This window comes from Ursus arctos, unplaced genomic scaffold, assembly GCF_023065955.2.
Source record: "Ursus arctos isolate Adak ecotype North America unplaced genomic scaffold, UrsArc2.0 scaffold_7, whole genome shotgun sequence".
NCBI classification, from domain to species: Eukaryota; Metazoa; Chordata; class Mammalia; order Carnivora; family Ursidae; genus Ursus; species Ursus arctos.
The window spans coordinates 11,383,067-11,401,859 of NW_026623089.1; the positions used below are offsets into that span (position 1 = coordinate 11,383,067).

Below are 18,793 nucleotides of genomic sequence, written 5' to 3' on the forward strand. Positions count from 1 at the left end.
TAGCGTTCCCAGTTTGGTTTTTAAACAAGAATGTCAATGAGAGTAACGGTTGACCAAAAGGTATGTGTCAAAGAAATAATTTCCTTAATGTTCTAACTCAGTTCTAATACAGATGCTAAATTTTAACTTTTCCAAATTGTGTTTTTTTTGCAATTCACTAACCATTGTTTTCTCTGAAGTGTTCCTCTGGGAAAGTGATCCCCATATTCTAATATTTTGAAGTCAGCTTGGAAAGTCCGCCAGACAAATGCAACCAGAGTGCTGTCTCCTGGCTGTTAGAGGAGGGGCAGGCTAGCGGCACATTGGAAAGGGATTTCACGTGGTGGAGCTGTCCAGTTGGTCTTGCAGCTGGACTCAGCTCGCCTGCAGATCTCCTGTTTTGACTCTGCTTTATTCTGGTGAACTGACGGGCATTTGCAAAGAGCCTAATTTCCAGGTGATACCGGAAAATTGCATTTTTGGAGTAACCCAGGTTTTGCTATAAACAACCCGTCGATAGCATAACTTGCCCAGCTATGATTTTTTTTTTTTCTCTCTGTTCCTCCCTCTTTCTTCCTTGGGTTTTGGTATACCAAAGAAGAAAAGTCCAAAACCATCTGGACAAAATGGCATGAAGTATGTAGCCTTATGCAACTCTGTGTGTTCTGAGAGTTGATACTAACATTGTATGTGTTTTAAATTTTCATAGTTCATTTTACTGGTTAAGAGTTGTGAGTTGAATTGTTTGGTATGTGGTTAAATTATTACTTTTGCTCACAGAAGTAAAGCTAATTCATAAATCTTAGCTAAACGAAATTGAGAATGCCCATTTAAATAATCTTAGTTTGCTTCTTTTTGGAAAAGACTAAAGTTGTAAAAACGTTGTTAATTAGTTTCCTTTGGCTAGGTTATATTTTAGCCTGTGGCCCTGCTCAGCCTTGGTTATCTGCTTAATGAGGATTTGAACTGGGAAGGGGTGGTGACTAGGGTAATGAAGGGAGCAGAGGTCCTTGATCTGGAAGAGAGTTGACATGGAAACAGACGGCCCTGGGCAGGTGTAGCAAACCGTGGTGATCAGGGCTTCAGTGCTGATATTTCATGTGTTATTTAGTTTAAGACCACGTGCACATGTTACCAGGAAGGCTAGGAGACTTAGCAGGTCATTGAAAATAAAATATTACCAACACCTTTGTCTTAGTTACTGACCCTGATCATTTATTTTCAGTTTCCTTTAACGTGTGTATCTATTACTGTATCTACACGTCTGTTAGAATGTTGGGCAGACGCTGCCGTGCTAAATACTGCCTTTGAGCGTTTTCAGTAAAATGGGATTAAGATATGGTTCAAATTCCACATCTAGTTTATTATAACCAGGAATCTTTTATTTTCAAAAACGGACAACTTCATTTCCAGATTGCTTTGCTATTTTTGTATCTTTGGTTCTGTCAGTCATCCTCCACTAGAATGTAAGCTCCACGGGGGCAAGGATTTTCTTTTGGTGACTAGCTGAACCCGAGCGCCTACAGAACGGTGCTTGGCATGTGGTAGATGTGAAGTAAACGTTGAATGCCGTGACTACGATACAGGAAGTGAAGGTAAACATATTTTAGTCTCCCTGTTAAAACCAGAACACCACCGGAATCAACTGGGTGCTTGTCGGAATGCAGATTCTGAGGATCCACAGTTGTGGATGAAGGTAGTCAAATAAAGTTAATTGGTGTGGATTCCTTTTTTCCTCTTCTAACTCTTGTCCAGGGAGGACAACCCTATTGACCATGTCACACATTAAAAAGAAAAAAAAAATGGCTTTTTGGGAGTTTGCGATCTCTGTAGTTGTTACCCAATATAGCTTGTCAAGCATCTTCGGAAGGTGATTAGGATGCACCCCTCTGGTAATGCACTGGGGTGCACCAGGCTGGAACCGTAGCTGCCCCTGCAGAGCACTCTTCCAAGAACGTGAATGATACTGGGCCGCGGTGCCAGATAGTTTAGGGCGGATTACTTTTTTAGGAAGAGGGGCTACCAGCAAGGCAGGAATTGGGTTCCTGGATGGGCAGCGTCTGAGTATAACAGACAACCTGGAAATAGCCATGGGAAGTGACACAGTTGAGATTCTTAAAGTGGCAATTATATATATAGCACATAGACTAGATCTAAAGTCAGTGTGTGCTTCAGCGTATTTACTGATTAAACTGGTTAGAGCAGAAGGCAATTTCTTAGTTTAAGTGGGGATGAGAAGACAACTTATAAAAGACTTGTACAGTGTTGGAAAACAGGTCATCTGAACGGTGTTGGTCTTTGGTGTCATGGTGTCCGCCACGTGAGTGCACAGTTAAAATAGTGTCTTGTTTAAAATTTGGTTTGCCCTTCTATCTCACGGGGTAAATATTTATTGAAGACCTTATATTCTGTATTCTTGGTTGGTTGGGTCTTAAATGTGCCCTGAATCTAGCTCTGCTGTCAAAGAGAAAGGTTTTAAATTTTCATTTCTGGAAATTACTTGCATTTACTCGCAGGTATTTATAACCTTACTCCAGCCTATTACCTCTTAGAAGCAAATGTTTTGTTTTGACATTAAATTTGCTGATGGTTTTGTTAGACTTACTAGGCTGGTGACAAAATGCAAAAACGGAAATAACAAAAGCCTGTGACTTAATAGATCTCGTCCCTACCCGCTCCCTGTTCTTCCCCCCAGTCCGACTACCGTCCTTCACCTGCACCCCTGCGGGAGCTCTTACCCCATAGACCTAAGTATGTATCTGAACATTCCACAGAAGAGTACGTGTGTGTGTGCACAGCTCCGAACTCTCACAAAGTGAGCACAGTCACCAGGTGACAGGAGACCGGGCGACGATGTTGCCAGCACCCAGAAGAAGCCTGCCTGCCCTTCTGTCTGGTTCCACTCTTCCCCTGACAACTAGTAGCCTGATTTCTGTGACCACAGATTAGTTTGTTTTTTTCAAACTATATAAATACGGAATTAAGCAGTTTATACCCTGTTGTATCTGATTCACTCAATGAGTGGTTGCGTGCCACGGAGTTTTCAATGCTGTGTGTCGTGTGAGTGAGTGCTACAATTCATCCATTCTGCTCTCCATTAAACACTTGGCTTTCCATTTGGGATTTACATATAGTGCTGTAATGAATTTTTATAAATGTCTTGGGGAACATACATACTCATTTCTGTTGAGTATATACCTAGGGATGGAATTTGGGGTTCCACCATGTGTGTCTGATGGGTTTCAGTAGATGCTGCCCCACAGTCTCCCAAAATGGCTGCACGCAGCATATGAAAATTGCACTTACTCCCCACGCTGCCAACAGTAGATACCATCAGTCTTTTCCATTTTAACTGTCTGGTATCTTTACTGAGTTTTAACCCTTCTAGTCTTTTTGACACAGCCAGAGTGATTTTAATTTTCGATTTAATTTACTGTTAGGTAGGTAACTCTTAAGCATGATACCTAATTCAAAGGATACAAAAAGATAGATGGTAAAAACTTCCTCCCACTCCTCTCTCCTAGCCACGCCATCTAGTTCCCATCTCAGGAGGCACCAGTGTTACCAGTCTGGTATCTTTCCAGAGAGAATCATTTATGTGTCAATGTTTATTTTCCCTTTTCCCCAGAAATGATAGCATGTTGTATACACTGTTCTGCACCTTTCTTTATTCACTTGATAAATCTTAGAGGTTATTCTGTAACAGTTGCATTAATTTTTTAAAAATACCTACTAACATGTAACCTGAAAATGCCTCAGTAACTTCCCGTTGCACTTATCATGAAATCCCAAGTGCTTCACAGGCTTTCCAGCTCTGCAGGACCAGGTGCCTACCTACCCATCCAGCCTCCCCACACACCCCCCCTCCCCGCCCTCCTCCTCTCTGTTAGCAAGCTCCAGTCACCCTAGCTTTCCCTTCCTTTATTCACTGAGCTCTGGCACCTCAAGGCCCTCGCATATGCCTCCTTGACCTAGAAGGTGCTTCTACCACTGCCTATCTGGCTGTTTACATCGGCCTGTCATTGTTCTCAGAAGTCTGACTGAGCCTCAGCCCTACACATAATTTAAGGGTCCCCCAGTTATACTTTCATTATCCCTGTATTTTTTTCTTTATGATCCTCGAGACTCCAGACATGTATTTATGTGATTATTTGATTAAAGATATTCTAGATTATAAATTCCACAGGGGTAGGGATTTTGTCTCGTCTACCACTCATGGTGTCTATGTGTTTAATAGTTGTTGAATGAATAAATGGTTTTGTGTAGGTAAATTTGCAAACGAATACAAAGGGCTTAAAGGCAAGTAATCAAGTAGCACTGGGATGGAAGGGAAATCGATGCTTGTGTGCAAATTTGGAGTAGCAGTCTGATGGTTAGAATAAAGGAAGCCGTATAGGCCATTCTGTTTTACAAGACAGAGTTCCTGTGCCTCCCGCCATGCTGCTTGGGTATCTCCGAAAGTCTAGGGGGCCACGGAGAGCCTCCTCCGGCAGCCTGGGTGGCTCCTGCTGGTGATGGAAGCGCCAGTGCTGAGCTGTTCTGGGCAACGGGCAAGTCCGCTTCTTCCTGAGCTCCCACTGGTGTCCCTGAAGGTGCTCGTGGCCGTGGTTGGGAAGGAGATCTCCGAGGGCAGCCCCTGTGGGGGCAACATCTTCCCTCCCGCCCGCTCCTCCCCTGCTCTGGCACTGCCAGCTGTTCCTGTGTTCACTGTTGAACGGGCCCTTCCTCATCTTCCCGGTGGACTAGAATAAGGCAGGGTGTTCGAAAGAAAGAAAAAGTTGAAATCTAAAATTAAGAAAAAGATTTTGAAGTTAAAAATTTTTAAAGTTCTGGGAACAATGATTCAGTCAATGAGACACATTTTTAAACATTTAAAACGTTTTGGACAACTGTTTCCAAGTTTTTTCAACATTCAATAACTTAAACCAAAAAATCTACCATGGATGTAAAAAAGTATATGTGTGTGTGTGTATTTTATTTTAAAGGGAAAACCCCCCCGAACTAACAGGTGTTGGTGAGGCTGTGGAGAAATTAGAAGCGAGTGCGCTGTTGGAGGGGATGTAGCAACGGTGCAGCTACTGAGGAACATAGCCTGGAACGTTGTCAAAACATTAAACAGAGAGTTACCGTAAGATCCAGCAATTCTATGTCTGGGTATACGTCCAAAAGAAAGCGGATTTTCGAAGAGATAGTCGTACACCTATGTTTATAGCAGCACTGTTCACAATAGCCAAGACTGAGAAGCTACTCGATGGTCCATCGGTGGATGAATGGAGAGAGAATGTATATCCACACAGTGGGAGCACTCGGCCTCGAATGGTGGGGACTTCCGACACGCGCTACAACCTGGACGAATCTTGAAGACGGCAGCAGGTGAAATGAGCCAGTCACACAAAGACAAACCCTGAACGATACCACTTAACATGAGGTTTCTGAGTAGTCAAATTCAGAGAAACATAATAGAATGGTGTTGCCAGGGCCTGAAGGGAAAGGGGAAGAGGGAATTGTTTCGGGGGTGTAGGCTCTGATTTGCAGGACGAAAATGCTCTGCAGATCTGTTTCACAGCCATGGGAATGCATACAGTTAGGCTGGACTGTACACTTGAGAACGGCCATGATGGTAAATTTTATGTTGCGTATTTTCACCCCAGTAAAAGTATATGATTTTTAAATTTTATAGATCACATTTAAAAGAAATAAGGAGAACCACTCCCGCCTGGGGCCTAGATACTTATCTACCTTTCACTTTCCTCCACTGCTCCCCAAATCTGGGTCTCCATGCAAATTTACTCAACTTTCCTTTTGGTAGGGGACTGTTCGTAGATACTTTTCCTCTTGGAAACACTACTCTTGCACATGTTTGCCTTATTAAGTGTCCATTTGGTAGGACAGAATTTAGGTATTTGACATTAGGAGCGTTAAGATCTCAGCTAGTCACCAGCTTATTCGTGGATTTCCTCTTGACTTAAATTGCTTTACAGTGGTTTTAATCTACGGGCATTTTAAATCTAATGACACAAAGACATTAGACCTGAAGAAAGAAGGTGGATCCAGTACCAGGAAGTTCTAAATGCCTCCAAAACGTAGCAGATAACAGTCTTTATTCCTCAACTGCTCTGTATCCGTTTAGCCCATAAAGTCACGAATGGTATGTTTGCACTTGGAGAATTTACTGCTGTTTATGTTAAGGGTGAAAAAACTCTCTGGTGACCATGACTAAAAAAGGCTGAGGACAGTGGTGGCTGAGAACAGACTTGGCCTCCGCTGGAAAAGATTGTTCGAGGTTGTAAATGGTCCCTGGCAACAAATTTTACCTGTATCTATAAATCCCTTCAAAATATGGACTAGATCCAAAATGGCACTTTATAGCCTATTACGTAAATGTGTGGGATTTACAGTTATTAAAGAAAGTGTTTTGGTATTTATGACTGGAAGCATATAAAACGAAGTACTGTTAATGGGTTCTCTTGTCTTTTATCAATAGAGATCATCTAATGATACTAACAACCAGAAATTTGTGGTATTTGCCTCCCTGTACAGGTAACTCCTTCTTATGGAAAGATCTTTGGACGTTTTAAGCTTTGGGTCTGATGATTGCCAGATCTCTGTGTGGAACTAATGCCTACTCTTGAGAGACATAAGCTGTACAGATTGTCTCTAAAATGCATTTAGCTGTGGGTTGCCTGGCTGGCTCAGTTGGAAGAGCATGGAACGCTTGATCTCAGGGTCATGAGTTTGAGCCCCACTTTGGGTGTAGAGATTGCTGAAAAAAATAAACTTTAAAAAATGCATTTAGCGGCTATGCCAACAATCCTCACTGCTTTTCAGCTTGCTTACACGCTAATTTAAATATGTGCACATGCATACATACATGTGCACATGCGTGTTCATATGTGCACACACACCTATATATGTGTGTGTATATACACGCATGGATTTTTCCACCCCAAGTATATTAATCTGAGTTATGGCTTTATTATTTCAGGTTTTTTTTCCCTTCAGGGTGCAAAAATTCACATGTAATGTTCTGTAACACTGATAAAAATATCAAACTTTTGAGCCTGAGAACATGGTCAACATTTCTTGAGAACTTGGTCAACGTGTATCTAGGAAGTAGTGATTCAGGAAAGTTTCCATCTGGCTAAAATTTAAGTAAGAATGACATGATTTGCAGTCCCTGTGTTTTTGTCAGATGATTTTCTAATATGTTTACTACTTTTTTTGACATTTTCTACAACCACATGTAAAGCAGTGATCAAATAGCTTTTTGGTAAAATTTGATGTCTGGGCAAAAGGTACTTGGAAATCATAAATGGGAACAGTTTAACAAGTGATCTATCTTTTGAAGATTGCTTTCTAACTGTATCTTGGTTGGGTTTTATGATTTTTAAAAGCATTTTAAAACATTTTAGAGATTAATTTATAAACATTAGATGAATAACCAGAAGACTGAATAAAAATCATTAAAACTTTTGCATTTTTTAATATCAGGCTTGGGTTAAAAGTGATTTTTTAAAATTTTTAAATTAAATTCTGTCTTATGGGGCGGATAAGTTCACAAAGTGTCCATTGCTTTTATTAAGTAGTAAGGAACATTTGTGGGTATATTATATGATGGCCATAAAATTTAGTAATGTAACTTTTTGCTTTTGTAAAGTGAATCTCTTTTCGCCATGCCGGATTTTATATATCCAAGATGTGAAATATGTGTTTGTCTTTAAAAGGAGTCAGCTGGAATTCTCTTCCCAAATGCTGATTCTTTTGAAGGCACCTCGGGGTTTGGTTTATAAGGCACGCCGGTCAGCTGGCCCAGCGATTCTACGGCTGCGTCTTCTGTCCCTGCTGTCGCTCCTCACTGCCATCTCATGCACCTCAGTCCACGGATTTTCATCAATAGCTTTTGGTGGTTTCCCAAAACCGCAAGATAGGTCCACAAGATAGTGTTCACTATTAGAAATAGCTGGGAGAATAGGACATCCCAAAAGAGAAGTGTTTGAAAACGTCTCAGCAGTGGCGGCTACCCAGTGGCCTCTGTAGAGTGTCTGTGATCACCCTGAATGGGGCGACACTTTGTGGGAGATGTGTGTTGGCAACGCGACTGTTCAGGAACCCCAGAATAGTATTATGTTAATGGTCACGCCTTACATGCATATGCGTAGGTCTGCACGCACGCACTTTTCGTTGTTTCTGTTGTTTGCTTTTCAGAAGACGTTGTTGAATCTAGATTTGAAGGGAGATCCAGGTTAAGAATCTTGGATTCTGTAACATTTAAAAAATAACACCAGGGTACAGTGTTACAAAGTAGACACCTGCAACAGGGATTTTTTTTAAATCATTTTTTTCCTGGGCGGGAGGCAGTCGTGCAAAGAGCACCAGGAGCCAAGAGACCAGAATTCTAGCCCTCCTCTTTCATCTGTACCTGTGACATCGAGCAGTTCTCCAGACCTCTTGGGCACAGTTTCTACGTCTATAAACTCCCCTATCACCGTGTTAGTGACCATTGAATGAAAATAAGTGTGAATGTGCTTTTTCATCCAGGAAGAGCCGCGATTTTACTTGCCGCCCTTAGAGGCAGGCTGGAATCGAGCCCCCTATAAGGGCTTGCTAAATGAGAAGAGTATTTCAAACAGCATTTAGAATGGTGTCGAGCACTTGCTAAGTGCCCCCATTTTTGGTGCAGCGTATCTTCCAGTAGCTTTCCAAGGAGTCCATGACAGTTTGAGCTCTGAACCTTTGTATGGGACCTGTTTTTGATCTTTGTAAATTAAAAAAATAAACAATTTTGTTGAGAAATAATGTGTATATCATACAGTTCACCTATTTGAACACACAATTAAATGATTTTTTGTATATTTACAGAGTTGTGCAGCCATCACCATAATCTAATTTTAGGACTTTTTCATCATCCCCCCAAAGCAAGCTTGTACTTAACAGTCCCTGCCCACTCTCTTCTTGCTTTGGGTTTAGGTAACCACTAATCTACTTTCTGTCTCTACCTATTTGCCTATTTTGGACTTGATATAAATGGGATTATATGATGTAGCTATTCCGTGATGGTTCTTAAACCCAGTGCAATGTTTTTTAGGTCCACCTGTGTTGTTGCATGTCTTAGGACTGCATTCCTTTTATTGCTAAATAATATTTTATTGTAAGGATACGGCATATTTGTTTATCCATTTGTCTATTGATGTGCATTTGGGTTGTTTCCACTTCGGGGCTCTTATCAGTCATGTTGCTATGAGGGCGCCTGGTGGCTCAGTCGGTTGAGCATCTGCCTTCAGCTCAGGTCATGATCCCAGGGTCCTAGGATCAGGCTGCACATTGAGCTCCCTGCTCAGTGGGGAGCCTACTTCTCTCTCTCCTTCGACCCCTCCCCCTTCTCATACTCCCTCTCTCAAATAAATAAAATTAAAAAAAATACTGTTGCTATGAACATTGGTGTACAAGTTTTAGTGTGGACTTCTGTTTTCATTTCTCTTGAGGAGATACGGAAGAAGCAGAATTTCTGAGTTAACGGTTTCTGCAGTCCCATCTGCTTTCGGATTGGTTGAAATCTCTCTTCCATTATTGCCTCCTTCCCCCATACACCTTGTCCAGGTGGGTTTATACCTTACTATAAAGATATACCTTGCATTTAGCAGCTTCTCTGTCATCCTCCTGGGGATTTGAGAGAGAGGAGAGAAGGGTTCTCCTGGGTCATCCACACATTTCATTGAGTACTTATTGTGTGACAGGCCCTCCCCCAGGTGCTGGGACTCCAGGGAGAATGGAAGGTAGGGGGAGTGTAGGGACCGTGTGGAGAAACAGCAGACAGAACAAGTACAATGCAGTATGCCAGAAGGTGCTACGTGCTTTGTGGAACCCCATGGCAAGGATGGAGGAAAGGGGGTTGGAAGTACGGGAGGTGGGGTTGCCATTTTCAACACCGATGAGGTAACATCTGGATAAAGACCTGAAGCAACTGAGGGAGTGCACCATGCACACAGCCAGGGCGGGGTGTTCCAGACGGAACAGCCGGTGCAAAGGTCACGAGGTGGGAGCATGTGGAGGCGTTTGAGGGATGAGGAGGTTAGGTGGGAGCAGATGAGTTGGGGGGCAGAGGGCAGACATAGAAAGGAGGTCAGAGAGGATATCAGATAAAGGGTTAGTATCCAGAATCTATAAAGAACTTATCAAACTCAACACCCAAACAACAAATAATCCAATCAAGAAATGGGCAGAAGACACGAACAGACATTTCTGCAAAGAAGCATCCAAATGGCCAACAGACACATGAAAAAGTGCTCAATGTCACTCGGCATCAGGGAAGTACAAATCAAAACCACAATGAGATACCACCTCACACCGGTCAGAATGGCTAAAAATTAACAAGTCAGGACATGACATATGTTGGCAAGGATACTGAGAAAGGGGAACCCTCTTACACTGTTGGTGGGAATGTAAGCTGGTGCGGCCACCCTGGAAAACAGTATGGAGGTTCCTCAAAAAGTTGAAAATAGAGCTACCCTATGACCCAGCAGTTTGCACTACTGGGTATTTACCCCAAAGATACAAATGTAGTGATCCGAAGGGGCACCTGCATCCCAATGTTGACAGCAGCAATGTTCACAATAGCCAGACCATGGAAAGAGCCCAGAAAGAGTCCATTGACAGATGAATGCGTAAAGAAGATGTGGTATATGTACACAATGGAATACTATTCAGCCATCAAAAAAATGAAATCTTGCCATTTGCGACAATGTGGATGGAACTAGAGGGTATTATACGAAGCAAAGTAAGTCAATCAGAGAAAGACAATTATCACATGATCTCACTGATATGCAGAATTTAAGAAACAAGTCAGAGGATCATAGGGGAAGAGAGGAAAAAATGAAACAAGACAAAACCAGAGAGGGAGACAAAGCATAAGGAAACAAACTAAGGGTTGCTGGAGGGGAGGGGGGTGGGGGGATGGGGTAACTGGATGATGGACATTGGGGAGGGTATGTGTTGTGGTGAGCACTGGGTGTTATGTAACACTGATGAATCACAGACCTGTACCCCTGAAACAAATAATACATATGTTAAATTAATTGAATTTAAATTAAAAAAAAACAAACAAGAAAGGTGGTCAGAGGAAAATGGAGTTCTTGGTCACATGGGTCCTTGTCAGTCTTTATAAGGTTCTTGGGCTTCCTCTTGGGGCAATAGGGGGGCCCCAGTGCAGTCTGAGCAGAGGGTTGATATGGTGAGACTTCCCTTGTTTCAATGATCCCTCCAGGTGCTGGGTTTATAACAGACCGCAGCGAGGCAGAGGCAGGGAAACCTGCAGGGAGCTGCTGCTCTGGGCCAGGCAGTGGGTGGTGCCTTGGACAAGGTGGACATGGTGAAGGCATAGACTTCTGGGTTCGTCTGGAAGGTTGAACCTACAGGATGACTTGATGGATGAGATGTGAGGTGTGAGAAAAACAATGATCAGAAATGACTCCCAGATAATTGGTCTGAGCCACTGGAAGGGTAGGTTGCCCTTCATTGAGATGAGAAGGCTGTAGGTGGGGCAGGCGTGGGCCAGAAGACGAGGATCCGTTCTGGGCCCACTCAGTTGGAGAGGTCTCATGAGGCATCCAGGAAAGGATGCCAAACAGGCAAGTCCAGGCTGGAGAGAGAAGTGTGGGAGTTCCGTGGTATAAAGATGGGATTTCATATGGACTTGGGTGACTGTGACGTGTCATGAAGGTTCATCAGTTGTAACAAACGTACCACTCTGGCGGGGGAGGTGGATATGGGGGGGGGGCTGTGCGTGTTGGGGGGCAAGAGGCATATGGGAACTCTTCTGTACGTTGTGTTCAATTTTGCTGTAAACCTAAAACTGCTCTTAAAAAAAGTCTATTTTTTAAAAATGGTATTAAAAGCCATGAGACTTGATGAGATGGTCCGGGGAGTAAGCGTGCAAGAAAGAATCCAAAGACTAAGTGTGCAGTGCCCAGTTTTACGAAGAAGGGGTGGCGGTGTTGGGAACGGCAAATGCGACAGAAGGAAAACCAGGAGAGTGGTTCAAGAGGGGGGAGGAAAGAAGGGGCTCAAATCTCTTAGGAGACCTAGCAACACATCCTCTCCGAAGCTCTCTGGGCCTCAGTTTCCTTTTTTTTTTTTTTTTAAGATTTTTATTTATTAGAGAGAGAGAGCACACAAGAAGGGGATCGCAGGCAGAGGGAGAAGCAACCTCCCCACTGAGCAGGGAGCCCAATGTGGGGCTCGATCCCGGGACCCTGACCCGAAGGCAGACACTTAACCAACTGAGCCACCCAGGCGCCCCAGGCCTCAGTTTCCTGATTTGCAGGGTAATACACTGACCTCTGGCTGTCATATGCCATGAATGTGTGACTTGAAATGCAAGGGAGATCAAAGATGGGAAAGGCCATTTGTGTCTGCTTGCTCCCTCCATGGGAAATACAGAGTTTAAAGACAGCAAAACTCATGTTGTAAAAATGTGGGTTTAAATATTGGTAGATTAAGCCCTGTAGAGATTTTAACCAGTTTCCAACTACCGATTTCCCCCCCTGATTTAAGAGCACATACACCACAGAAATTTTGCAAAACTAGAAAATGTAATAATGAAAGTTAAAACCACCCCTTAGCCCGTCTAGAGATAAATGCTAGTAACATTTTGGTATAGTTTTCTGCAAGTTTTCTCTACATAAATTGACCATATTTCCTCTCCTTCCCCACTGAAAAATTTCTCTATATTTGTATCCTGATTTTTTTCAATGAAAAAAAAAAACAGTTCTTATAACTGTTAAATATCCCATCATAGGAAGATACTGTCAGTCACTGCATTAATGAGTGTTTATAACACTATCAACAGCACGGATGAAAGAGGAGTTAGGAGGTTCAAGGGTACACAGACATCTTTGCCCCTCTTCGTCTTTCTTCGGCATAAATTACTAGTTGTGGAAGCAGTCACTGGTCCTATGGGTCTAAACATTTTGAAAGCTTTTATACATGCTGCCAAATATGTGTCTTCACTTATCTGCCTCTCTTGCCTTCCAGAGAGGTTGTAACAATTTACTCTCCTCCTTTCTCTGTGCCTGTTAATTGCATCACTGTTATGAACCCTGCGCATTCCTCATATTTTCTTTTAAAAATGCTACTTCTCACTGCACATAGGCTAAAGTCTATTAAAGCAACACTGGAAGGGGGAGCAAGAATAATTCAGATTCCAGTAAATTTTTGTGTGCCGACATGTGCTGGACACCGTGCCAGATGGCTTTCTTGTTTATTGCTGGTGAACACCACACCCTTAGAATGTAGGTGGCATCCTCTCCTTGTCCAATCCTGTGAGGCTGTGTTTGAAGACACTTGGCTGGGCTGCTATATGCCCAGGACTGGTACCCAGGTCTCTTGACTCCAAGTCAGGCACTTTTTATCTTACTGTATAACTCCCCTGCCTCAACTGGCCTAGAATATTCTTTATGAGACTCTAAAATACTATATAATAAAATATAAGAAATTCTATAATATATTCACAGCTTACTAATTTTTAAAAGTTTCTGAGTAGAACAAAGAATAGTGAACTTTGAGGTCAATGATCGCTCTGCCATCTTAGGGTCTTTCTCCTTGCCTGGCTGAATGAAGATTGTTCAACCAAAGATGAGACCAACAGGGGTAGGAAGAGGCCAAGCTGCCTGTCCTCTTTCCATCCAGATTGGTTATCATCGCTTGAGAAAACTTGAGATGAGCTACAGAAAGTGAGTGATGCTATCTGGATGGTGGGCACTGTCAGCCCACACGCAAACCACAGGCAGAACTTCACCGTGTGTGTGTGTGTGTGTGTGTGTGTGTGTGTACTTTTGGCAAGCTTTAGGGACCATGAAGCTCTATACTTGTATATTTGGTCTTTTATACAGTGTCTGTTGAAAACTGGCTTTTGGATCATTAGACACTTAAAACAGATATTTAAAGCAACTTCACCAAGTCAGTCTCTTAATGTCCCAAATCAGAAATTTTAAACTGTGTATAATAAACCTTGACCATGGTCTTTATTTTTGAACTCACCATCTGATACGCTAACAGGACAGTGAAAGTGGTTTGAAGCTGGGCTACTTCCCCTTATGTCAGAAAGGCCTGGCCTCCTTCTTAGCTCAGGAGGCATTCATGGGTATGTCTTAGGCCATCCCAGGGCATTTCAGGACACTGTGGTGCTGGACCTGGCAACCGGCATATTTAGCCATGCCTGATGGTGACAGTCTCCTTGTTTCCTGTGTTAGGATTACCTGTCGTTTTATGTGTAATTTGGTCTCCAGAGCGGTTTTCTGGGGGAGATGCGCTGCACAGATACCCTTGGCATTGCTTTGAGAATGTAGCGACCTCATTCGGATCCAGGACTCTGCCCCAGTTTCAAAGTCCTGCTCTTACAAGGGGGGACGCTGCTGCCTGTCGTTGCGGTATGTTACAAGGGTGTGGAAGCAGGTGGGGAGCCCACCCCCAGAGGAGCCCAAGGACAGGAGGAGGCGTTTTTAAATTCAGCTTTTCTGCTGGGTTCTAAGCTTTTTCCTGGCCCCCCTAGTGACCATCCTCCAGCGCAGCTCGAAACGAAACGCCAGTGATCTTCACGATCTTCAGGCACCAGGAAAACCTCTCCTGGCCGCAAGGGCGAGGGGGTGCTCAGAAATACTCAGAGAAAAGTGGCTTTGAGAGGGCGAGGGTAGGGCCCGGATGAGAAGCAACCATAGAAGGCCAGAGATGGGGTAGAATTGGGACCGAGGGGGTGGGTAGAAGGAGGGAGGAAAAATGAGCAGAACGGGCAGCTCAGAATAGAAGATATAAAAGAAAGTGCCAGCTAGTGAAAACACTGCAAAAGGATGGGTGGCAGGGCCCGACGACGGGGGAGCGGTTTAGAAAATAGCAATTAGCACAGCTAAAAATAAAGACCAATTTGGAGACAAAGCCAGATACACAAGGAGAAAAATAAGACTCGCCAGAAAGACAATTCTTCGCAAACCGAACGCTCAAGAAAATGAGGCTAATGACACCCCCTTGGGGACTGTTTTGCACAGAAACGAGACAATAGATGGAGGGGGGCGCGCCGCACTGAGCAGGTGACTGGTGGCGGGAGAGGAGAAATCGGAGCCGGAGCGCAATGTGGACCTAAGTGACTCTGAGCGCTGAGCGAGAGGCCCTGCCGGAAACTGCACCACGTGTCCCCAAAGTTAGAGAAGTATCCCCAAGCAGTCGCTGTGCGGGGCAGAGGCATCTCTCGGCGCTGGAACGCGAACGGCTCTTGCAGAATTCCACGGAGGCCCGCCCCTGGAGCCTCCAAGCTACGGGGAGAAGGCGCCCAAGTCCCCCCCTCCCCCCCCCCCACCGCCGCCCGCGCGCGGCCGGGACCCTGGCGACGCCCCACCGGCTTTCGCGGCCGTGGGAGGGCTGGGCAGCCAGAGTGGCCGGGCGGGCAGGCGCGGGCCCGCGGGGATCCTGGATCTCGGGGGCGAGGAGGCGAAGGCCGTGGGCCGCACCCGGTTTTGCAGAACCTCGAGGTCTCAGCTTCCGGGTCCGTGTAGCAGGAGGGGATCCCCGCCTGCCGCCTCGCGAAGGGGCACGGAGCCACGGAGCGCGATGCGCCCGCGGCGCCGTGCCCGTTTCTCGAGGCTGCAGGAAGAGGGCGGGAGACCGGGATGGTCACAGTCTCGAAGCGGGTGGGGCGGGGCCCGGGGCGGCTGCTTGGGCAGCTCCGAAGGCGGGAGGGCGGGCGGCCGGGTGCGCGCGGGTGCCCGGGCAGGGTTCCTAAGCCACGGGTGGCGCGTGCTCCCTCCAGGCCAGCGCACCCCATCCCCGGAGCGGGGCCGGGCCTCGGCGTTTGGTCACCCGGGGCCACCCTGTCCCGCCTGGGGCCCCGACGCTGGACTATTGGGCCCCCGCCGGGGAGGGTAGGGCGCACCGAGCGCGCCACGCGGCGCGGGGCGGTGGGGAGGGCGGCCGGGCGGGGGCGGGCGCGCCGGGGCGGTGCTGAGCGGGCTCCTCCTCCTCCTCGGCCTCCTCCTCCTCTCCGTCCTCCGGCTCAGCTGCCTCGCCGCCCGGCTGCTCCTCCTTCCTCCCCGGGCGACCGCGGCGATGTTTAACCGCGCCGTGAGCCGGCTCAGCAGGAAGCGGCCGCCGTCAGGTAAGCGGCTCCCGGGCCCGCGGGCTGGGGATCCGTGCTCCCGGAGGAGCCGCCTCGGCGGATGCTGCCCACCCAGGGTCCCGGGCATCCTTCCCTCCCTCCCGTGCTCGGGCGCGGCTTGGCAATGCCACCCGACGAGGGTCCCCGCGGACGGCGCCACTTCTCCTTGCTCCGTGCAACGTCCCTGCGGTCGCAGTCGCAGCGGGAGCGCAGAGCCCCGAGCGGGCTGCGGGGAGGAAGTTTGGACAAAAGGGGGAACAACGGCAGTTTTCTTTTTAGTGACGATCTGGGAGAAGAAAGGAGATCCCATACACCCTCAAACTTTGGAGGGAGTGTGGGCTCTAGATCCGAAAGCCGAAAGTCGCGCGGGTTCCTTCCCTTCTGGAGTTCTCTGCCTCTCTCCGCCGCGGGCGTTGGTGCAAATGATGCCCGCGCAGCGCCGCGAGGAGGCAGGGAGGGACCCCCGGCATCGGAGTGGCAGCGGGGCCCGGGCTGCTCGGCGGCACCCTCAGTTCTGCACCGCGGAGCCGAACGTGGGGCCGCGGAGGACGGTGAACCCCAGGGTGGAGAAGGCACATCTGTAGTTCGCGCCGGGGGAGCGCTGGCGTTCCCGTGGGCTCGGCTTGGCTGTCACGATGGACCAGCCGGAGCCACAATTTGGAGCAATTTGATAGGACAGAGAATCCAAGGTGAAGATGAGACCACGCCTTTCATGCCAACCGCCTAACCCCTTTCCTTCGCAGTTATGGCTTTGCTCCTCTGAGCTCTGAATGTGGGCCCAGGTCTCTGTTCACCCAGTTATGTGTTCTCCCTCCACCCTTACGGGCGACCCTGTGAGTATGTACTGTTAAGGCTACTTTCCAGAAGAGGGAACTGAAGCCAGGAGCTGTTAGGTAACCCCGCCCCTCCCCAGCCAAGTCACACTTAGGGGGTGATGGAGAATCTTTGAAACCCAGGTTGGCGGGACTGTGGAGTTCAGAGGCTTTTCTGCTGCCTCCCACTCCACGAGTCACTTCTTCCTCGTGCTAAGAGTCTGGACATGTTGGTCCGTGTCCTGTTTTCACTGAATATCATATTTTATGAGGGACATTGCAGTTAAGAGGATGGACTGGAACCAGACCACGGGGACCAAATCCCACCTCCACTGCTGTGAACACTTTGTGTCTGTGCCAATGAGGATCCGCAAAATGGGAATAAAACAGCTGTCCCTCTTTGAGCCCTTGAATGGAGCTGGTTTCCCCATCCATCAGCTTATGCAAATCATGGCATTTAACATTCAGGACACCCCTGATAAAGTAGGACTTCCTAGGGTTATTGTAGAGAGCTTATATTTGTGTCAGTAGGTTTGTACATCTTGCTGTGTTGTCTGTGGGTCAAAGGATTCCTTTGTGGGTGTCCCTTTCAGCCATTCCCTGTTGGTGGCTATTCACAGGCCTGTGGAGCAGTAGTCCGAGCCTGGACTCGAGTTCAACTCCTGGTTCCCAACCTGACTCTATCATTCAGTGACCTTGGGCAGGTTACTTGACCTCTGAGCCAATTGCTAAATTATCGGGGAATTTGAGAACGGGTTGCTAAATCACAGATAGCTTGATATTGGCTGTTGGTGGGTATTTTTACCATGGAAATGGGCAAATGCTAAAGACTTTTTTTTTTTCGAAGAGAGCTGGTTTATTGGCACACCTCTGTGTCTGTTTTCCCATCTGTAAAGTGGGTTTCATAGTCCCGGGATTAAACACACCAGAACATACGAAGCCGCTGTGCAATGCTAGACACATAGAAGTGAGTAATAAAGGTTAGTTTCCCCCTTTCATGTTATAAACAGAGCTGCTCTGAACATCTCTGCCTGGTTATTCATTGCTTTGCAACATTTTGGGGCGTCCCTGATTTGGGGGGTGTTATATGGGTGAGGGTTGTACCCCAGAAAGACTGGGGCAACTTAGGGACACCAGTGGAGTGTATCTCTTTTGGGGCAGCCACTTTTCAGTCTTACGACATGGGATTAGGTGACAGATAGATCGGTAGCTAAGCGTCATGGATTGGTATCGGGTGCCTGGCCTCCAAGAGCCCAACCGCCTTGGGATTTTTAGCTTTAAAGTGGGCCCCACTGATAGGAAAGGGCAAATGAGGCCCCGCCATTTGGGCATCACCATCCAGCAGTGAGAAAAGAAGGAGTCAAGTGAGAAAGAGAATGTGGGCCCTGAGGCTGAGGTCCTGGGAAGCCCGCCAAGCAATCCATGGGACCCTGGACGACATTTTTATTTGGTAACTTTGAATTATTTTTCCTAAACTGGCTCACCAAATTGTATAAGCTTCCAGCCCCACGAGAGCTGGATCCAGCCTTGCAGACCCCTGATGTGGACCTGGCTGCAGTCCTGCCTCCCAGAACCTTCTACTGTATAGACTTTTCCTGCTTTTCAGCAAAACCTCATTGGAGACCATGTCTTTTTTTTTTTTTTTTAAGATTTTATTTATTTATTCGACAGAGATGGAGACAGCCAGCGAGAGAGGGAACACAAGCAGGGGGAGTGGGAGAGGAAGAAGCAGGCTCATAGCAGAGGAGCCTGATGTGGGGCTCGATCCCACAACGCCGGGATCACGCCCTGAGCCGAAGGCAGACGCTTAACCACTGTGCCACCCAGGTGCCCCTGGAGACCATGTCTTTAAGCTCAGAGTTTG

At 46.5% G+C, this 18,793-nt stretch overlaps 1 protein-coding gene across 2 annotated transcripts in view; it reads left to right on the plus strand.

Annotated features, from left to right (window-relative positions):
* Positions 1-15,360: 15,360 nt before the first annotated feature.
* RGS10 (regulator of G protein signaling 10) overlaps positions 15,361-18,793 on the plus strand; it is a 39,154-nt gene continuing 35,721 nt past the window's right edge. Inside the window, exons 1-2 of one of the 2 annotated variants that reach the window (XM_026494248.4) lie at positions 15,361-15,508; positions 16,020-16,117. In XM_026494248.4, the coding sequence (XP_026350033.1) occupies positions 16,069-16,117 (49 nt within the window). In that variant the 5' untranslated portion in view covers positions 15,361-15,508; positions 16,020-16,068. Of the gene's footprint in view, positions 15,509-15,977; positions 16,118-18,793 lie in introns of those variants that run through there. The other variant, XM_057308723.1, reaches the window with a different exon arrangement.